This window comes from Eurypyga helias, unplaced genomic scaffold, assembly GCF_000690775.1.
Source record: "Eurypyga helias isolate BGI_N326 unplaced genomic scaffold, ASM69077v1 scaffold14437, whole genome shotgun sequence".
Taxonomy (NCBI): domain Eukaryota; kingdom Metazoa; phylum Chordata; class Aves; order Eurypygiformes; family Eurypygidae; genus Eurypyga; species Eurypyga helias.
Genome location: NW_010262407.1, coordinates 3,302 through 26,310, shown reverse-complemented (window position 1 = coordinate 26,310; position 23,009 = coordinate 3,302). Strand labels below are relative to the sequence as shown.

The window sequence follows — 23,009 nt, the reverse complement described above, 5'->3', positions numbered from 1 at the left end:
CTTGAATGTTAAAATTATGCAGAAGTTCAGTTGCTCTTCTGCTATGTCATTTACTCTTTCATTAAAACCAGAGATGCAGTCAGCAGAGTGTAGGTATGCTATACTGTATGCTCAGCTTAATAGATGGATAATTTTCCTCCCTGTTTAGGAAATGATGCAACATCAATAGTCAACTGCCTTCACATACTGGGCCAGACCTTGGATGCGAGGTAATACTGAATGTATTTTCTAAAGTCTGAAGCAAATTGCATAACAAAATAATGTGCAGTTGGATTTGGGCTACGTGTGTAAATCTACAGGATTTCAAAACTCAAGAAGTTATAGTACTGAAAAGAATTCCATTGCGATGTAGTTGAATTACTAGTTAATTACTAGGGATTGGCAGGACAATGTTTACTGGTTACACTTTCAACTTTAGTTAGGATCAGTGGTGTCCAGGAGCTGTTAGTTTGTCTGGTTTTAATTGTGTGACTATCTGAAAAACACAATATTTTATTATCTTGCTTACACTGTTTAATCAAAAAAAATGAAAAAGGTGAAATGCACATGGACTGCAGTAAATCTGTCTCATAGAGTGTCTTCATTGCAAAGTTAATTTAGGTTCTAATTAGAACAAAAAAAACCCCTTTTATTCAGTGGTACTTTTAAGTTAAATTGAGCTGCTTGAGCCATTGTGAAGTTTATGGATAAGACAGTCTTAAAATATGGGAGAGTAATGTGTTGCTTTTCATTAACTCTACAGTCAACTATGTGTGCTCATGACTGACTTTTAGATCTTTGAAGTTATGAAACAAAACGTGATAGTTTATTTCACTTTGCATTTACTCTCCAAGAATTTACTGGATCACATGCAGGTAGATTTTTCTCAGTATCTTCACTGACTTCCATGAACGAATTTTACTTTCCATTTGCTATGGGTAGAATCATCATCATGGTCAATTAATATGGCTCAGCTCTGTTGCACAGTAATCCTTTAGGTTGCAATATCTTGTGTTTCTTGGTCATAAATTGTCCATGCTGTATGCAGTTAAACAGATAGAACACAGATACAGATGGAGGTCATCAGTTCAGCTCTTGGTAGAGGTGTAAAAATAGCTCCAGACAGGGATTTAGTTTGAAAAGTTTGCCATTGAAACTGTATATATTCACTCTGTAAAACAAACAAACAAACAAAAAATCTGAACTGTTGTTCAACTTACAAAATTATTTCACCTGGATTTATTTTACGCATGCCTAAGTGGATACTTTCCTTAAATCAAGGATCTCCCCAATAGAGCTAGTTAAAATAAATAAGGTAAAAATTGTCTTGGACTGTATCATTGCATAACTGATTATGGTGTTACTGTTATGTAATAAATGCATTTATTTTATTTTAAACAGATTTGGTTGGCTTTACTCATTCCTTACTGATGCCCTTATTCTGGAGGCATTATTGAGTTGCTGAGTTCTAGCTTGAGATAGTTTTTCTCTTCCAAGAGGGACAAATTGCAGAGTTATTTATTCTTTTTTGTTAGGTGGTTTTTTTCTTCTCTGAAGGTAAATGGATCATTTAATTTATACATTTAAAAGGACTTTATTTTCTCAGTGGGAAACCAGATAAAATATCTTTGCGTTCTGCAGGACACCTATGAAATGTTTTTTCAGTACGTTGTTCTGCTATGAGACGATCTTACAATATCGAAAGATGCAAGATTTTTCTTCAGATCTTTATTATCTATTTCACATAAGCTAAGACTGGGCTTTGTTCCATGCTAGTCTAATAGAATATTCTTTTTCATTCTTTTTGCTTGCTATATACAGGACTGTAATGAAAACTGGTCTGGAATCTGTTAAGATGGCATTGAGAGCATTTTTGGACAATGCTGCTGAGGACCTGGAGAAGACAATGGAAAATCTTAAGCAAGGCCAGTTTACACACAGCAGAAACCAGCCAAAGGGAGTTACACAAATCATTAATTATACCACAGTTGCTCTCCTGCCAGTGCTATCTTCGTTATTTGAGCATATTGGACAGCACCAGTTTGGGGAAGATTTGATATGTATGTATTGTTTAGAAGTGTCATGTCACTAAAACATCTGTAATGTCATGTAGTAATCATTACTAGACTCTCATTTCTATTAGAGAAGAAAAATTCTCTGTCCTTTTGACAGAATTGTCATGGATTTAATCAAACATTAGCTGTAATTGACCTAGAACAGTCTGCAGGTATTAGTGGACTTGGTATAAATATTAAAGCAGATGTGGCCGTGATTAGGTAGTCTGATGGCTCAGTTTTGATTATAACTTTATAACTCACTATAGATTTACTGTTACATTTGTCTTGTGTGAAAAGTTACTTTGTAGTAGTTAATTTGTCTTTGCTCTGTCTATAAATGGGGTTTTACTGTGAGAATGATGTTATTCTGTCCTATGTGCACCTTGACTCAGTTTCAATTAGCAGGTGATTTGGGTGGGTGCATCTTAGATCCTGAGGAAAAGTGGAAGGAGTTCCTGAAGAATCCAGGCACCAGAGAAGGGAATATGAGACTTTGAATGGAGTGTATATGAGATTTTGTAGAGTTTCTGGTTATGGCAGATGCAGTGTCCTTTATTTTCCCAAACTCACCCTCTACAAGACAAAATTTTGTAGTCTGAAACACAAAACTTTAATTTTATATGCTTTAGCAACTTCACAAAAATTATTCTGTCCAGACTGCACTGAAGGAAGCAATTCTGCTCTGTGTAGCTAACTCAGTTATGGAAATAACTGAGATAAGGACCTGGAAGAAAAGAATATCAAATTATATTTTTTCTCATTTTAGAATCTGGAAAAGTATTGTTTAAAACAGCATCGAGGGTCAGTATACCTGAGGTTACTGTTGTTATGTAAAAATATTCAACTCCAGAATGATCCCAACTATAATCACAGTATAGTAAATAGCCAAGTTATATAGCCTTGATCATTCTCTTTTAGGCCCTCCCAGAACATTAAGTCTTAGTTCTATTTTAAAAAATATAAACTGTAATTAAAATACCTGCTTAACAATATTGCCTTTCTTTTGCCATGCATTATACACAATGGTGTTACTTTTGTAAATGGATTCATTCCCTAATATTTTTTTTTTTACTTTCAGCCCTCGATATCATTTGCCATGAAACTTTCGTATGTGCTACAGACACATTAGAAAAGATACACTGACACATTGTTTATAGCTATTAAATTAATAAATTCTCAGATTATGCAATTAAATATTATCTGTAAAGACTTGATATATCGTTAATTTTGGAAAGTTAGTGCACTAGTGAAATATGTTTACTGTCATAGCTGGTAACTTGGTATTGAAGTAAATGGCAGTTTTGAGTAAAAAACTGTGGCACTGTGCATTCAGATTTTTTTTGTATTTAGGGTGTGACTTCTGTGGATTTCCTTTGATAGCTTAATATTATTTATTCTGTTATTGTCAAAAGAAATTTATTTAAATTCTAAGGAAGTGTATTGCAAAGAAAAATCTTTTTATCTATCATTTTCTTCTGCTCTTTAGTGGAAGATGTTCAGGTCTCCTGTTACAGAATATTGGCCAGTTTATATGCTCTGGGAACCAGCAAGAGTATCTATGTAGAGCGGTAAGGAGAAAAAATGTTTCTGTTTTTAATATTTATGTTTATATTTAGGTACATGATTATGCAGTCCAGAAATAAATATAGGAAAAGAGTGTTGTTGGAAACCTATCTTGAGAGAAAAAAGGATACTCGGATTTAAGTGAAATGCAGCTGCATTTATTATAATACACTTAAAATGGTGCATTATATGTTTGTCAAAATATATTTCTTAATTAAAAAAAATTAAATCAAGTTAACTGACTATACAATAAAATTCAATTGATTTGAGGTTCGATTGAGGCGTTGTAAAAATGTCATTCAACTCAGCTACTGTTACAATTCTTCCCTATATATTGTTTAATTGTTTAATTACTCTAGATTTAATTTGCCAGTCATACAACACTACTTCTTTTCTAGCCTGATTACACAGGGAAATGAGGCTTTATATTTGGGGGTTTTTTGTGCGTCTTTATGTCTGCTAACCTCTGTCCAAGTTACATTTGGTCTGTGTAAGCTATATTCAGCCAAAAAATAGAGGCACGCAGATAATTCAACTCTTCAAACAGAATAGTTGCCCTGTAGTGACTCTCACTGTTCTGAAGGAACGCCAAACAGAACTCACACGTTTCAGGTATAGGCAGCAGTAATCCAGGAAGTTCATGTATCTGTACACTGTCTAGTAAATCAACCTCTGCATAACTCCAGACCAGCCCCGTGATACGTCCTTGCTTACTTGATGGCGGTATCGTAGGAAACACTGAAGAAAGGTGGGGACCGATTTTTATAAGTAAAAAAATACACATTTTGAAAAACAGGTCTCATTAATTTGATAAGGGATATAAAATTAATTGATTTTGGTATTCGGCAAATAAATAATGTGGGGTTTGTAGTTCAGATGAGATATGTGAGTGTAAGTCTAATTTTTGTGTGTGGCTATCTACAATTGTTATCACAAGTGAAAAGCACGTTATCCTTTTTGTTGGTGTATGTGATGAATGTATCTTTTGCTTATGAAGTCCTAATGAAAAGGAGAAAAAGGAAGAAGGAGCAAACAAGATAATAATGGAAATTAAGTTAGATTTAACAAAATCTAGTTTAATGAGTTAGATCTAGAAAGAATATTAAGACACTAAAATGAGACAAACAATAGAGTGAAGATGAATCTTGTTAAGTCACCAGATCAGTTTGGAGGCCTTTTTTATTTACTTGAGTTCATGGAACTCCTGGATTTCTGTTATTTGTGTGTCTCAGCTTCAGCAGCTAAGGATTTCTCACATATCTAAAGTTATCTCTGATCAACTGAATTCAGGAAATCAGAAAGAATAGTTTAAAATGTCCCCTGAAGTGACAGGGGATCACTTCTTGCTAGAGACAGGCTTTTTACAGTTTTAACACACTTTAAAGAATTTTGCTTATCAAATAAATATTGTGATATATTTGAAGAGATTAGGTGTTTTTGTGCAAAACTTTGACTTAGTGATCAGTAGAAGCAATTTTCCACTCTCTGAAGAACTTGACTTTCATGCTAGACCAAAGTCTGATTGTTACTATATCTCAGAAAATTATATCACTCAAATAAAATGATAGTTGTATTTGTTCTCTTGGTCTATTCAGTAGGTTTATTTTAATAGTAGAGATTATAAAGTTGGTAAAGCTGAGATGAAAGTAACAGAACAGAAGGCATTGTTATGATGACTTTGCATGTTCCCTGGATGTTCCTCATTTGCTGTCAGCTAAGTAGGCCACCTTTGACATTTTTTATCTTAACATTTCATTCTTAAATTAGCAGAGAGTTACTGGGTTTCCGTTGCTATTACCTATTCTTGTGCTGATGATCCTAATAATGTAGTGCCTTATGTCTTTGAGGTAATCTCATTTTAGAGTAGAAATAAGGCTGGTACACAACTACTCCGAGGTATAGTCAGGCATCAAAGGTGTGTATACTTAACGATGTTTATTAATTCGCAGGCAACGATCAGCACTAGGAGAATGCTTGGCTGCTTTCTCAGGTGCCTTTCCAGTGGCTTTTTTGGAAACTCATTTGAATAAACACAATATCTACTCAATTTACAATACCAAGAATGCGCGAGAGAGAGCAGGTATTTCCTTAAACTCACGTGATGGTTCTGAAAACACAGTTTCACTATAAATGCTGCTTGTCTTAATACATGTATTTTTGCATCTGTTTTGTAGTGCAAGAATTTTCTTGTAATCTCTTGGTTGTATTTCTTTCCTAAATCAATGGACTTAAGTCTGTTAAAACTGATTATTTTGTTTCTAAAGATACCAATGTTTTCCTTTTGAGATACCATTCTCAAAATACCACTTGAGAATCCATTTATTGAAGGGACTTAGCACAGTTTTATTGTCTAAGATATATATTTGTTAATAAAATTATGCATTCTAATCAGTAACTTTATTTCCTCAGTTTTCATGTGCAATATTCGGTCCCTGAAACATACATATTTGCAACTGGAGCAAAATAACTTTGCCTGTATTAAGTACATAAGAGACCCTTAGAAAGTAATACACTGCAGAGTAGTATGTAAATTGTTTTTCCCTTGTTTGAAATATAAGACTGTACAGGTACTTCCCAGTAACTTTATGTAGGTATATTTTGTGTATACCTTTTTTGTTCCATTCTGAAACTCTTGATGTTTCTTAAGCTAAAACATAGTTGTTGAATAAGGTCATACGCACTACTGGTTCCTACAGAAATTACAGAAGGACTGTGTAAAATCTGCATATATGCTGAGTGTGAATTCTATCAGAGATGTGAATAAAGGATGGTGTATAAAATGCCAGTTTATCATGGCATCCATTTTATAACTTCACATTTAATTTTTAAAAAAGGAGTGTACCAGATTTATTCTTCCAAAAGCTGTTGATGTTTTCAAGATAAGGTACTACAGCCATGCTTATCTAAAATACATATTCTAGCTGTGTTAGAACGTCTAGGACAAATCAGATATATTTTCATTGATTTTTAACAGAAATCCTCCAAAACTGCATTAGGCTTTAAGGAGACTCTGCAATGGCTGTACAAAAATATATTTGCATCTAAATAGGAGAAAAGACTAGTTTTGGAAAAAGACTAGCCTTAGGCTATGTTGGTACAAATATTTTGGATCACGAATTGCAGGCTAAATTTTCAGTATATGTATATCCACATATCTCATTGCAATGTGTAGATCAGGGTGTCAGACATTCAAGAGCTAAGAGTTGTGCTGACAGATACTTATTTGTAGACAAAAGAAACTGCCTCCAAATATAAAGGCAACTGCAGTGCCTTTTCAGAGGAAGAAACTGAAAAATCAAATTACTTGAAAAGTAAACATTTACAATCAGAAATTTACCTCCAGAAGTCAGTTTCTCAGAATCTGCTGTACTCATAATGTCAGGCAATGATCTTCTAATAGCATTCAGGGGCTCATATGATGTGTAGTGGACAGATGTTTCATTGTATCAATTTGTTTCCTCGACTGAAAAGCTTGTGTTTGAAGAAATTCTGAAGATTAAGCTGATCTGATTTCTCTGAATTAATTCTGTAATAACTACATTGTTGAAGCTTCCATAGGAATTATTTGTTATAGAAAGCTTTATTATTGAAGCTCAGTGGTATGTAACTACCTGTTTTTTTATTGTTGTGTTTCTGGTTTTTTTCCTTGGATCAGAAGGGCATAAAGTTTATGGAATTAGCAATTGAAAAAAATTATTTTTGCTCTATGACTTAAGTTACTGATTTTATTTTTCTTTATCTCCCCAAGTTCTTAATTTGCCTACTAGTGTGGAAGAGGTTTGCCCAAATATTCCTTCCTTGGTGAAGCTAATGGAAGAAATTGTGGAACTGGCAGAGTCTGGTATTCGTTACACACAAATGCCACACATCATGGAAGTAATACTGCCTATGCTATGTAGTTACATGTCACACTGGTGGGAGCATGGGCCGGAAAACAATCCTGACAAGACTGAAATGTGCTGCACAGCCTTGACATCAGAGCACATGAACACTCTGTTGGGTAACATACTGAAAATCATCTACAACAACCTTGGTATTGATGAAGGAGCCTGGATGAAGAGATTAGCAGGTAAGACGTAAAAATAAATAAATAATTTGCCAAACAAATGTGTGCATATATTGAGAATACTGTTTGTGTATATACACGCGAAATTACTTTATTTACCCTGTTAAAGCTGGAGTAGAACAACATTTATGTTTTCATATTTTTATGTTTTTAAATAATACAGAGCTTGATGAACCAGAAATATTTAGTATAAAGAAAGAGCAGTATAAGTTGTATGTTTTAATCTCTTAATAAGTAATATAAGAAATACGTTGGACTATTTCTTTTTCCCCCAGAATATACACATATGCATTTTGCGTTGCATTGAATTAAAGAACTATGGTTATTTAGCCTGTTTTCATTAGATAGCAAGTTTCCATTACAGTCATTACACAGTCCCTTGCTATTCTTTGTGAGTGCTGGATTGGTAAAATACTGTTTTAGAATCATAGAATGGTTTGGGTTGGAAGGGACCTTAAAGATCATCTAGTTCCAACCCCCCTGCCCTGGGCAGGGACAGTTAGCTATATATATATATACAGTTTTGAGGCTCTATAGCTAACAATTCTGTCACAATGAAACGTGGAAATGCATATGGCATTTTAATAATACCTACATGAACTTCATTGTGATAACACGTTAAAATTTATTTTAAACCAGTTTATTTCTCAGTCTTACAACCTGTAAGGAAAAAATCACTGTTGTGGATTCAGTTTTTTAACTAGGCTTTCTTACGACTTTTGATTACTTATTGTAATAGTAACTTCATTCATGGCAGCAGTCTGGATTCCTAGTCTTTTGAGTGTTAGTAATATAATGCACTCTAAGGATAAGTGGTAACTGCCTAAAATTCTTCGTAATCTAGTGGATATGTTACAAATGGTTTTTGACTAATGGGCCCAGATGAAGTGCTAATTTATGTGTTCATTTTTATGAGTAGATTTGCAAAAAGCTTGTGCTAACAAGTCTCAAATGGCTGGTTGATGGATGCTTGAATTAGTTTCATTTCTGTCTACACACAAGCCGTCCAGTGTCCTAATGTGTGTAAGAAATACAGGCAGCCTGTTTCGTAGGTTTGCAAATAACTATAGCATGCTTTCCAGTTGTATTTCACTCAGGCTAAAAAGCAAGGTTCAGAAGAGGAGCCAGTGGCAGAGAATAATTGTGTGCGCTATGTAGCTATCCACCCATACGTACCATTAAGCAACTACATTACTCAATAAAATTGTCAAATACCAACCTGTTGACAGAGTACCAGTAAAGAGGCATTTCACATTTTACGATCTTGCAAGCCTAGTCTGTTGAGCTCATAGTGACAAAACGAATTTACTTCATGAAATCCTGACCACATTTAATTCTTGGCAAAACTTCTGCTGATTTCAATGGGGGCAGGATTTTACTCTGTAGCCTAGAAACAGGATCCAAGAAAGAGGGGAAAGGTAAAAGCTTTTATTTATATTTTGTGGCCAGGTATATATTATAATATTCATTGCCTTAAATAGTGTTTTCCCAGCCCATCATAAGCAAAGCGAAGCCACAGCTCCTAAAGACACACTTCCTGCCACTGATGGATAAGCTAAAGAAAAAAGCAGCAGTGGTTGTATCGGATGAAGAACATCTAAGAGCAGAAGGCAGAGGTGACATGTCGGAGGCTGAACTGCTCATCCTAGATGAGTTCACCACTTTGGCACGGGACCTCTATGCCTTCTACCCTTTGTTGATTAGATTTGTGGACTATAACAGGTATGTGGAGAGGAATAGGCCACTGAATCTCGTAAAATCTTCCTGTTTATTGACACCATCTCTTATCCCTTGATATACTTAGCACTGAATTAAAGTAGCTTTTACTTAGCTGTCAGCCTTGCAGTTGCTCAAGCTGATGCTTTATGACTTTTAGAAGCAGTTGGGATCTTTTTCAGAAGAAAACCAATAAAAAAGTGCCATCCAAATCTGTTGAATTAGACCTAGGATTAACGTAAAAGGATTTTAAGGGGTTTGAAATCGGACATCAAAAAGCCGCTGCTACCAGAAAGGATTAAAAGCATGCATGCTTGGTTTGTTTGCTTGTATCCTTGTAAAATGTTGAAAACTGATTTCAAAGCATGAAGTGAGGATCATGTGCATTTCCACCCTTCTATCAAACTTTAGGGCAAAATGGCTTAAAGTGCCCAACCCTGAAGCGGAAGAATTGTTCCGCATGGTGGCTGAGGTCTTCATTTACTGGTCAAAGTCTCATGTAAGTAATTCCTTGGTAAATACTTGTTTTAATTAGGTTTCTTAGAGGGCAGGTCAATTGTTTAGTGATTGTATTTGGGAAAACACAATGTCAGAAGTGAAACTGCAGATGGGAAGATATTAATGCCTTTCAGTTTTCTGATACTTTTGACATGCCTGAGTCGTTAAGGAAGTTGATGGGTGTTTTTTAGGATGATAACACTGATTGTAGGTATTTTTCACATAAATTCTGGTTTTTTTATTGTGGTTTTTGTGTGATTTTTTTTTTTGTTTTAAATACATATTAAGCTCATTGAGGCTGGTGTCCTTACATTTTATCCCCCCCTCAGTTATTTTTCACGCCCAAAGCCTTTTTATAACCAGGATGTGTCCCTACTAAATTAGTAGTGGTTGTCTCTTTAAAGTGCATTTTCCTAAACTGTACAGTTTGTCTGCTTGAACCTCTAGGCAGAGTTGTGATTAAAATCACATGGAAAGGTCTTCAACAGAACTATGGCACAAGGGTATCCTGGAGGAGATGCACAGCTGTATTTACAGTTGCTTAATTTGGTGTTGCAGTGTAGATTTGTATTTCTTTAATAAAAATTGGAATTTTATAATTCAATTATTATACCTAGGTCTGTAGCTGGATTGGAAAAAGGAAAGTCAGTTAGTGCCCTAAGAGCAAGGAAGTAGCAAATATATATGTAATTCTCAAAATGAAATTATTTTTCCTAGAAGATACTGTTTCATATTTAATAAATTTTACCAGTTAACGGTTTCTTCTTGATTCCACTTTTACAAAATTTATCCTTGTTTCTCAAGTCTGATTCCTGTGGTTTATATGCAAGAACCAAGAGGTCTGCATTAAGACCTAATTAGGCACCATCACTGATAGTGCTTAAATGAAAATAAAACATGATTCATTTGAATACTGGAACAAAAAAGAAGGGGAAAAAAAAAAACCAAACCCAGAAGAGACTACTTGTGTCCAGGCATTGGGTCTCTCTATGGACTGTTATCTATACTAAATTTATTTTCTGCCATAACTTCAACTCTGTCAAGTTTTGGAAGCAATATGCCATGTTACTTGTGTATTGGTACTTGAGTTTGACTGTAAGATTTATTATAAACATCACTGTGCACAGAAACTAGATAGAAACTAGATATCTACACAGTAGATAGGTACTGGATCATCAAATTACTTTTGTATTCATATGTTCACTCTTTTTATTTTAAGTTTCTTGTGCATCTGAATATAGTTGGATTTATAATTGGAAAAAAATGGAATGGATGATTTACTAGTAAAGGAAAACAGATAATATGTTTATATTGAATTTGAGGAGGGGTTAGATAGCTGTTTCATAGCCAGAGAAACATTTCTTTCTCTCTAACATAGAAGACGACCCCAAACACACAACCTCATGAGCTATGCCAGTAAAGCTGGAATTCAAGGCCATTACTGATCATCCATTACCTTTTTCTGTGCTTATCTTGTTGATTTCACAGATTTCCAGTTAAATTTTATGTTCTTGTTTTCCAGTTTATGTTTTTGTTTAAGGTTTGTTTAGGTAGATTTCTCGTATATCATAAGTGCTTTAATTTAAACTGCAATCTTCTGTATATTTCCAGAATTTCAAAAGGGAAGAACAGAACTTTGTGGTACAAAATGAAATCAACAACATGTCTTTCCTTATCAGTGACACCAAATCTAAGATGTCAAAGGTAGGGTAAAGATTTTAATATATTTCTCTTTGCAGAGGGGAAGAAAACAGGAGACATCCAGAGAAGCACATTCCCCCCACCCCCCTTTTTTTTTTTTTTTAAATGATAACTATTGAAAACACTGGGCTGCAAATCAAAAGATAGAAGCTTGAGAAACACAGTGAACTTTCAAGATATTGGTGCAAAATATTGGCAGTGATATAATGGCAGTGTGGTAGGATAGGGATGCAGATGTATAAGTAGTAAGGAAACTATCAAACCAGAGACAAGTGCAAAGTCTGTAGTGCAATTCTTTTATTTAAAATTGGATTTTTAAGGTGTTTTTTTTTTTTTTTTTGCTTTCCTTTATGCTGCAGGCAGCAGTTTCTGATCAGGAGAGGAAGAAGATGAAGCGAAAAGGTGACCGGTACTCCATGCAGACCTCTCTCATTGTGGCAGCACTGAAGAGATTGCTTCCCATTGGCCTAAATATTTGTGCTCCTGGAGACCAAGAGCTAATTGCACTGGCCAAAAATCGATTCAGCATGGTAGGGGCTCTTTTAGCACTTCTAAAAGGTAGAAATATTTTACTAATGAAATTCTTTGAATTTTTACGCCCATACTGTCTTACAGCATGACACGAATAATCAAGACTATAATTCTGTTATATAAAGGCACAGTGGGTGACTATGGTATAGTAATCTACATATTGTTCTCATTTTCAGGGCATAAAGCATTTCAATTTGGACATACTTATTTTCTAAATCATCAGTTATATTTTCTGAAGCTTGAATTTCGAAATGCAAATAAGAACTGGATATTTCCTAACTTCTATACCCAGTATCATAACTTCCCTTTGATCACTTTTATGTGAATGCAAGTATTTCTGTAAGGATAAACTGTTCTAAAAGTGATTCTTCTAACAGTAAATTCATGGTGCAACAATGTGATTGTAATTTGGAATATACTCCTTTCCCAAGCTATGATACTTCATATACTCAGCATATACATGACCTTTGGACAGCTGAACTGAATGTGTGTAAAAGATAAAAGATCTACAAAAGAAACAGGTATCAAGTCAGACAAGGCTATATTCTCTTATATTGTCAGGATAAAAAAATTCCTGTGTTCATGACAGTGGTTTCATTTGGTCAAACATTGGTTAAAGTATGTATATACTAATAACAGTCATTCAGACTTCGATTTAGTGTATTACTGTGGGCCTATTTGATCGATGCCATCCAGAACGTGTTCCTGTGGTCTTGGCTATGGCTAGTTCTGGCCTGACACAAAAAGATGTATTTCCACTGAGATTTTCCTGAATCTTTCATATTGTCAGTTTTATTCATCATCTGAACTAAGCCTAAGGTTGACATTTATATGAACATTATCTTAATTACCTTCTATTCCTAATTTACATGATTTGTAATTTGTTGACAGAAAGATACTGAAGATGAAGTACGAGATATCATCCGCAGTAATCTTCATCTCCAGGGCAAGGTAATCTACATGCAGTTTTAAATAGGATTTTTCTTTCTTTGAATTCATTTGTTGGTGCCATATAATGACAATTTGCCTTTGTTTGTTAGGATAACTTGTAGTTCCTTCTTCTCTTCTGTCTAGTAACTTGCTTGTGTCAGTTGTTAAATATTAATTTGTAGTGTATTAGTATTTATATATACCACTAACATGAAATTACGCTTTCCATTCTATGAAATTGGAGGTGGAAGCACGTACCATTCCTCTTTAAACTGTACCATCTGTTATTCAGGATAAAACCTGCAAAATGCTCCAAGTTACTTTGTATCAGTTTGAAGTGTAAAGGAAAAGGAAGCTGCCACTTTGGCATACTCTGTGAAGTGAAAAAACTCTACTTTGCACAATTCAGTGCATGGCAATAAAATATGGTAATGAGATGGTTCTTCTTGAATAATATCTGAAGATTATTTTTCTCCTATATAAAGTTTTCTCTATAATGCTGCAATGTCAAGCAAGATTATGTGGAGGTTGGGGTTTCTAGGAAGATACATAATTTTGCAAAGCTAACAATTAGTGTTTTCATAAAGTATTACAAATAAAAGTCCAATAGCTTTAAATTATAGGGATTGCACATAGAAAAGTTTACCACTTGAAAACAAAGTATTTGGTTAAATTGAACTGCTTGTCCTTAAATAGCAAATATTGTTATATACTGAGGAGCAGAAGAAACCACACAGGCAAAGTAACAGGAAGAAAATAGCATTTATTAAGATCTTAATGAGCAATAGTACTTAAGCGAGGTGCATGCCATCAACATACAAACCTTGAGTGTGTTGTGATTTTGTGTGTGAACTACAGTGATGGTTTTTTAACAATGAGGATAGGTATTTCTATTCTATATCTTCAGTATTGTTTATATTGTCATTTTGTGAGCCGTTCAGTTGTACATCTGGCCTGGCATTTCACGCTGCTTTTTAGCACTTGTCCTCTTTTTTTAACTACTTCAACTTCAGTTCCTATTTTATTTCTTTAGGGTTACATTCTGCATACTGCTGTTAAGAGATTTCTGTGTGTTGCTACTTTGTGGCCTTGGAGTAATGATACTTCTTCATACCTTGACCTGTGCTTACTCTTCAGAAACTCCCTTTGCTTCAGTTAAAAGTGTGTTTTGTCCAGCCACATATCACCTCACCTGTGTTTAAAACATGAGAATAAAAGCACCTGTAAAGTTCTTAATTGGTTAATTTTCACAGTGTCTTGATAATTAAGAAGGAAAGTGTCTTAGCTAATCCAAAGTACACATTGATGGCTTTTCAGATTATGAAATTTTCAGCACTGAATTTGGTTTTTCCTTGCTGTAAAATGATTTCCCAGTGGAAGATGAGATTCTGGAAGGGAAACACATAATACATAGCTAAAAAAAACCCCAAATAGTTATTGTAGCTAGCTTTATTTCTTAGCTATCTACGTATATTGCTTTATTAGCTTTGAAAAGCTCTGGTTTTGACCTGTATGTGAAAACCAGTCACTCAACTACAGACAAAATACAACTTTTCTAGGAATTCAGAACTTCAATTTATTATTGTGTATATTACCTTTATTATGATTTTTTTTATCTATTGCTAAGTAGTTTGTTCTCAGTGACTTGAAATATATCTTTTCATGAATAATTTAGCACTGACATTCTAGAGTACACATTAAATTTAAGTGTATAACTTAATTATTTAAAGGTATAATGTTTAAAATTCAGTAGATATTTACAAAGTACAGTGTAATTTATTCTGTAATTCTTTGCTGTCATTAGTATTCAGTCACTATCATGTCTGAATCAAGTACACTTCAGATATAGTTGAGTATGATGTTTCTTGGTAAGAAAAATGATGCCATTGTGCTATGTGCATACACTGCCCTATTTTCTCTGAGTCAGTTGTAAAAGCAATGTAGGTCAAATGGTCTTAAATTTAATTTATTATTTAAAGCTATGAATTAATATGTAACTCAGTTAAAATGCTGTTTGTGTAAGGTGGCTTTCAATTCAGAGGAAAAATACCACTTTTTGGAGAGACTGGTTTTCTTCCAACCATAGCAATGTTCGTTCTTCAAATCATGTTTTCTGGCCACTTTTTCTTCTCACAGACACCCTGTTCTGTCCTTTATGTTAGAGCTAAACCGTAATTTATCTTGATTTCTGTTTGGAAAACTGAACTGTTTGAGAATCATCCTGAATCTTTAGCTATTAATGTTGTGGCATCTGTTTCATGCATTTGTGTACTTTTGTCTACATTTGTCTTCACCCTGTTTCTGTCTTTCCTTTCCTTGCATGCCTGCATGCTGTTACTCAGTACCGAGCCTTTTATTTCAAGAAATTGATGACGAAACTTAAATTCATTTTGACATGGATGAAGCTCAAGTCACCAAAATCTTCCAGCCATGCTAATTCACACCTTGAAATGTCAACTACTCGTACCCTTAGAAAACTACCTATACAAAAAAGCTGTACCTTGATAGAATGTGAGGAGTCCTCAGATCAAAAGACATCTCCATCTGTGATTAAAAAGTCTTTTGTGGACTATCCATTCATGATGATCCAGTCAAATGCTCACACAAAGACTGTGGATGTGACAGTTGTTAAGAAATGGAAAAGCCGAAAGGTGGAAGAAATGCCTGTCAATTGTGACTTTCTAGGTTGTAATAAGCTATTATTGAGCGACTGTGTAAGTTTATAATAATTTCTGAAACTTCAGTAAACTGTGTATCATAAGATGTTTTGTGGAGCTGAATTAGCATTATTGTCTCATCTTAGGCAGAAATTGAAATTTGGATCCACAAAGGCAGTTTAGAAAAGTAAATGTTGAGTTTAAGCCCTAATTGAATCTGTAGGGTTTAGGCTCCTAACTAGTCTAGGAATCCAGGCCAGTGTGACTTAAACCTAAAGGGTACAATCAGTACCTGATCACTGGCCACAGCTCTCAATAAAATGGGTTTCACATTGCATTTGTCTCCAGTGGCACTGGCGCAAGAAATGGTTGCAAAGTGTGTTGCATCAGTGTTTATTAGCAGAAGCACTGAAGAGACTAAGTGAACCAAAAAGATTGCCAATGGTAAAACAGAGAATCACAGATCACTGAAATGGAAAAAATGAAATGTAAATAGAAAAATAAGGAAAAATATTTTGCTTCTTACAGTTCTTTATAATTTTGTAGGCGAATAAGCGGATGCATCTGGAATTCATTATTCATAAATTAACTTAATTTTTTTAGCTAGTAATCAGCAAAATTAGGATTTTGTAACAGTTGGAAAAAAAATAAAATTAAAAAGAATTAGACATAAATAACACTAATCTGACTACTTTCCCTGACTGAAAACAAACTAATCCCAACTAGTGCAGCAACAAGTTTATTGTTGTTTGGTTTAATAACTGGAAAATCATTGTATAAAGTTATGTCTGTCTACCTCATATTCATTACTTTTCCTCAAATAATATATTCATTTCTGGTGTCAGTTCTATTTGTTGGCCCATGATCATTTGCTCCTTGCATGATTATTAGACTTTGCTTCTCTGGAAGCTCTTAGGAAACATTGCACAACTGTCTCTAGTTTTGTTCTCCCAGCCAGTGTAGCGTACAGTGTATGGGTTAGCCATGTAAAGGTGTGGGTTAGCCATATAAAGTGCTTCTGTTGTCCTTTAAAGCAGTTTCTGTACTAATTAGAGGGTCTGACCCTACGTTTGAAACATTTTTGCCTTGGTGACATGTGAAATCTTCCTCCTGCAGCTTGAGGATCCCGCCATTAGATGGCAGATGGCACTTTACAAAGACTTACCAAACAGGACTGAAGATTCCTCAGATCCAGAGAAGACTGTGGAAAGGGTCCTTGATATAGCTAATGTACTGTTTCACCTGGAACAGGTTAGACACATTTTCCCAATTCCATTGCTTCTTATTGTAAATAAAAGCATTCAGCCTTTCATTTGTTCTTTCACCTGCTGTGTTTAATGTTATATTCTTTTTTCCTTCTTTTGATTTTTTTTTTAATGTGTTTTGCCCTGGGTTTTGTAATCCAGTATCTTGGTCATACTGATCACACAGTGTGTTTGCAGCAGCTGCAAAAATAATTTATTTGGAAAAGGACTAAGAAAGTGATACCTGTGTTTTAGCTTCCTCCTGGTACATTTCAGCTAGCAGGAAGCAATCACTAAATTTTCCATGGACTGTGAAATGTGCGTAAAAAACAACTTAGTAATTGAAAAAATGCCTTTGTTCAAGGTATTTTTCCCCATTTGAGATTCTTGAATTACAGAAGTAGGAAGAAACTTAAAACTGCTTTAACTTCTTTCAGAATCTGGCATGAAACTCTATTGTTTTGTCTAATATTTTTTGTATGAATACCTGAGCTTCCCATGTGACCTGGACTACAGTAAATTTAATTTTAAAAATTCTGTAATTTATTTTGTGTCTTTCTTTCCAGCAGCATTGATAGAGTTTTGTCTTTTGTCTCTCTGATTAAACTTGTCTCTGGAAATAGGTCAACCAATAATAAATGTTGAAAGTTAGGTGATTGTTGGTTGGTTTTGATTTTGGTTTTTTCATCACCTTGGGATGAGAGTCTTTTACTTATCTTTAAGTTTTTAATTCTTTAAATTTTGAAACTCAAAAACCCCTATGTTGGTACAAATCAAAGGCTACTTGATATATTTAGTTTTCTCATTTTACTTACTGAATTGTTAGCTACTTTGCACTTTAGACTTGTGATGTGGTTTCTAGGCTTTCTTTTTTAAAATGTGCTGGAGAAACAGCATGTTAACTTGGAAGGGTATTCCTAGTTGCAGAGATGAATGCTGCTGGTTACACTATAGGCTATAAACTGACTGCATACAAAATTTACTCAGGTTTGGGTATGGGTTGGTTTTTTGTTTTATTTTTCTCCAAACATTTGAGAATTCAAGGCTCTCTTGCCCCCCCCTCATTAGATTTGTTGGCATTACTCAGAAGCTTGGCACAGGTTGTCAGACTCACTGTCAGGAAGTTTCCATGTTGTGTTAAGATCACTGGTTTAGTCAAGTAGGAATCTGAGAGATGTGTGAAAGTAGATGTATATACCCCGTGTAGCAAATGATACTCAAAGTGCCTCTCAGAGATTTTGGAACCTGTGTCCTGTCAGTTGCATCACACAACTTTTCTTCATTTAGTTTGCCAACCTTAATTTGGAATTCCTTCAAGTTCAGCAGCCTATTTTACCTGTTTATGAATATGTGTGGAGCAAAAAGAAGTGATAGAATGTGTAAGTAAATCCATGGCAATCACAGCCTACTAGAGAGACACAGACAGGAGAATGGATGTTGATTTGAAAAGGTACTGTGTGGCTGTGAGGAAGAAGGTAGAGTGAAGGAAAGCTAGAAATATGGGGGTCAAAAGGTGTTATCTTTTACACTTGTTTTATCAAAGTTAACAGAGCTGAAAGGAAATTGATTAGCATGTACAAGTGTTGCATAATTCAGCATTAGACTGTTGTATTTGAGTTCAAACAGCATATACGATCCCTTGATTTCTGGCATTGTAGCTATACCATCATGTATATAAATTGGTTAAGCTTGTGTTCAGAGAAATTGTTCAAGGGAGTGAAACCCAAGGTATGATCCTTGTGTTTTCTATGTTCTGTCATAAGATCAGTCTCACAGCATACAGAATCCAGCAATAGTATAAAATGGGACGAATTCCCATTGTAATACCAGATCAACATTTCTGATCACACCTTTTGATCAGACTTAATGACTTGTAGTGAAGTAAATGCTGGCTGCTTTTATTCTGGGTACTTTACACTTATTTATTTAAAGATTGGCCCCACAGCTTCACTTATCTTCTGTAGACAAGTGCTCAGGTGTTTTTGTTACTGAAACAGGTAATTCAATGTCGAAAAATAATGACTGTAAGCACTGGGTCTGTTTTTATGGTAATCTTGAGTAATCCTTTGCTTTCCATACACAAATGCCCTGTTCTCCATATATACATACTCTAAATGCTTTCTTTACTGCACTGGCAATGATCGGTTCATTCTTTCTATTTTCTTTCCATGCACAGCTAACTTCTTGGTTTTATTATTTTCAGAGATCTGCTTGCGTAGGCCGAGGCTATTTCTTTTGGGAAAGTATAAAGAGTTTTGTAGTTGTTTGTGAAGATACTACTAATGACCTAACCGTCACATTTGGGTTTGCCTAACTTCTAAATTATTAGTGCTGACTTGGTTTCATGACTGTGCGTATCTTTGCCGTGGACACTTTTCTGTCTTCTTTCTTACAAATGTTTTTCATTTGTATTTTATTTTTTGGAAGGAATGTGTTTTAGAGTGTCGCCATTTAACCTTATAAGTTTAATTATCCATTTCACTGAATGCTTGGCAGTATTTTAGTCCTTTTAGTTAAATATTTATTGTTTAACTATGGGTATTTTTTCATGTTTCAGTAAACTAGAAAAGTCCTCTTGGCTAACAATATTTTGATTGAATATTAATTCTATATAACTATCATAATCACTAAATATTTTAAATAAAATGGCCTATTTTATTGCAGGGGAGAATGACCAAGTGTTTCATGGTCAAGATGCTAACTTCCCTTGACTCCTTTGTGTGTGCTGGGAGATAAAGGAGCAATTATTCCACAAGTGCAGTTGTCTGTAAAAGAAACAAACAAAACCACCACAGAAAAATCCAACCAAACAACGCGCCCCACCCCCCTCCCAAAAAAAAAAGATGAAAAAAAAGACATCCCCCTCTTAACGCTCTATGAGTTGTGTAGGTTGTAGTCATACTTCCCAGTTATCCAGACAGGCTATGTAATGTTGCATGCAGTTGCTGTTCTGGACCACAGTAGTCATTTTCTTCTGATGGAAACAAGGATGGAAGATGGAAAAATAGAAATTGAAAGAGCAAAAGATAAGGATGGAACACACCCAATTTCATCTCATGCTACTATAGAGCCAGGATGCAGAAAGAGAATACATCTTAAGACAGAGCTGTAATTTAATGACATGTAGATGAAGTGTTTGGGAATATCTTATGTTCATTCTAGCTATGCAGATTCATGGAAGGGATTTAGTCCTAACTAAGTCTCAGTGTCTGTCTCTCATTTTTAAAGTTAACTCATTTCCATTGTAGCTGGTCATAGTAAATACTACAAATAAAGGATAGAAAGAGAATACATCTTAAGACAGAGCTGTAATTTAATGACATGTAGATGAAGTGTTTGGGAATATCTTATGTTCATTCTAGCTATGCAGATTCATGGAAGGGATTTAGTCCTAACTAAGTCTCAGTGTCTGTCTCTCATTTTTAAAGTTAACTCATTTCCATTGTAGCTGGTCATAGTAAATACTACAAATAAAGGATTAATTGTATTTAAGACAATTCCTTTGTATTGTCTTGTATTCCTATATTCCTATATTCCTAATACAAGGAATTCCTATTCCTTGTATTGTCTGAGGCAATGTGGAAAGATTTACATATAAAAGATAAAAAGAGTGAGGATTCTTTGTATTAAAAGTTAAGGTTACCTGAGAAATGGCCTCAATTATCATAATACTCTATCTAAAAGATTTAAGAAGTAGGATGAACTAAAAAAGGGCAATATCTATACCATACAAAGAAAGGGAGATTTTTGTTTTTATATTCTAAATTCTGATTCTACAATTGGTTGATTACTTGAACTGTGTCTGGAACACTTTTTCCCACGTATTATTAATCTGTTATCTTTCCTCTTGATTTATCTGTTCTCTCCCATTTTTATCTCTGTCCCCACACAGTAAGGACTTTGTCACACGGCTTTTTTTTTTTTTCATGTTTTTCATGTAACAGGTTGAGCATCCTCAGCGGTCTAAAAAAGCAGTGTGGCATAAGCTGCTATCTAAGCAGAGGAAAAGAGCAGTAGTTGCCTGCTTTAGAATGGCACCATTGTATAATCTGCCAAGGTAAGAGCTGTATTTGCTGTCTTTCACAAATGCATTTACGTTCATACAGTGCTATTTGGCGAGATCAAAAGAAAGTGAACCACGTAAACCAGTAGCTGATAAACTGCATGGTAATGTACTTTTTATATTACTTACTTTTAATAGATCTAATTACTTTCTTATATCTTCTGAAAAGAATAACACAAAGTATAATTTTAATTTTCTGGTTCTCTCCTCCTGCTGTTATTCTAACTGTTCATCCCAGTATCTTCTCTTTTCTGAAAAGCAGACACATTTCAGAGGAGTAAAGGCAGAAACAAGCGTATTTGTGTCACTGTAATATCATTTTGGGAGATAAATTTCCTCCTAAGCCATAGTATAGCTCTGGAAATACGGACTTACCTTTATTATTAGATGCTAAATGCTCTATATGCAGGAAATGAACTGATACTGTTTATCTGAAAACTTGTCTATTTTTTGTACAATTTTGGGAAGAGCATTCTATTAGACAAGCAATATATGCACATAATTTAGGTGCTTCACGCCTTTTTCTGTGGTTCCTTTTCCTCTTCTTTCCTTTTTAATAGAGAAAGGGATTTATAGTACGAGAAGTTTCAGAATCCTGAAATTCTGGAAGGAATGAACATTCAGAAAAAGTAGACATCATTCTTTTCATGCAATTACTAAAAATAATTTCCAGAACACTTGTATCTGGTCTTTTCAACATAATAATAGTCTCAGTTGTTCCCAAAAGTATGCATAATATTACTATTACCATAGTTAGTAGGATTAATCTTAAAGTATGTCCCAGAAAGCACAAGGGCATGCGGATCATACTAGCCAGAAATGAGGCTGCCTTGAGAGTTGAAAACAGAACAGAGATAATTGCAGCTGTAGCTGTTCTGACTTTAACAAGTAGGTCACCTGCACATAACTTGCGTTCCTGTATATTTTAATTATGCTTCTTCCTTTTCAGTATATGGGACAAGCAATTTTTCACTAAAAAATTAAGTCAATTGTTAAAATTCTTCATGGAGAAATGGTTGTCGCAGTCCATTTTGCATTGAATCCTCAGGAAAAAAAACCCCAAACCCAAAAACCAGTAAACATCATCATTGACCTACCCTCTTTCCCCTAGTGTCCTCATCCATTTCATTTCATGGGGTTTGGAGAAAAAGGTTTTATTATCTTAGACATGCAAGTCTAATCCTGAACATTAGGAAAACACAATTATTTGAGTACAATCCAAAGTTATCTATTGCTGTTATCGTAATATTTAAATTAAAACAATATAAAAGTATTTTATATTCAAAATAAAACTCACGAATGTGGCAAAGTAATTGACTTTATTTCTAAGCTCTGTTTTAAAGTTCTTTAAAATTCTATTTATTATCTGTTCCTAAAATCACTATTATTAAAGTTTAATATCAGTATCACAAGTTAATGGGTCAGAGTTTTGAGTAGAGCATTTTAGTGCAGACTTCATTTTTTTAAAATAGATGATTTTGGCAGAAATAAGCAATTTCTTTTATGAAAGAAATTTTGCTATCCTTTTAAATGGTAGCTGTAAGAAATGGACAGTTCTTCAAGCTAAATGAAATTCATATTGATCAAATCTTCTCTTTAAAGGTTTACAGCTTTTATTTTAAATGTCCCCTTTTAGGCACCGAGCTGTCAATCTCTTTCTTCAAGGCTATGATAAATCTTGGATTGAAACAGAAGAACACTATTTTGAAGACAAACTGATAGAAGACTTAGCAGTACGTCTGGGCGCAAAGGGTCATGGGAATGTAATATGGATTAATATTCATCTTGTATAATAATAATTATAAGTCTGTGAGGTACATAAGATATCACCTAAACTTTCTCGACCCAAAGGGGTAAGCTATCACCGAGTAACTTTGACAGGTGTTAAAAATTACAAGTGGAGGAGATTCCAGAATCCCCTTGGGCAGTCTACCGCAGGGCTTCAGTAAGCTTTTATAAAGCTTTTTGAACTTTTGTTTAAATTACGTGGCAGTTGCTGTCGTT

The 23,009-nt window shown here is 34.5% G+C and overlaps 1 protein-coding gene across 1 annotated transcript in view; it reads left to right on the top strand.

Annotated features, from left to right (window-relative positions):
* Nucleotides 1-22,768, top strand: part of LOC104512658 (ryanodine receptor 2-like) — a gene marked incomplete at both ends in the record, with an annotated part of 51,572 nt that extends 28,804 nt beyond the window's left edge. Inside the window, 13 exons of the mRNA XM_010155718.1 lie at nt 149-209; nt 1,801-2,039; nt 3,523-3,604; nt 5,549-5,679; nt 7,348-7,668; nt 9,147-9,387; nt 9,793-9,880; nt 11,491-11,583; nt 11,940-12,110; nt 13,003-13,062; nt 16,815-16,949; nt 20,887-20,999; nt 22,642-22,768. Of these exons, the coding sequence (XP_010154020.1) occupies nt 149-209; nt 1,801-2,039; nt 3,523-3,604; nt 5,549-5,679; nt 7,348-7,668; nt 9,147-9,387; nt 9,793-9,880; nt 11,491-11,583; nt 11,940-12,110; nt 13,003-13,062; nt 16,815-16,949; nt 20,887-20,999; nt 22,642-22,768 (1,862 nt within the window). The remainder of the gene's footprint in view (nt 1-148; nt 210-1,800; nt 2,040-3,522; nt 3,605-5,548; nt 5,680-7,347; nt 7,669-9,146; nt 9,388-9,792; nt 9,881-11,490; nt 11,584-11,939; nt 12,111-13,002; nt 13,063-16,814; nt 16,950-20,886; nt 21,000-22,641) is intronic.
* Between the last annotated feature and the right edge of the window lie 241 nt (nt 22,769-23,009).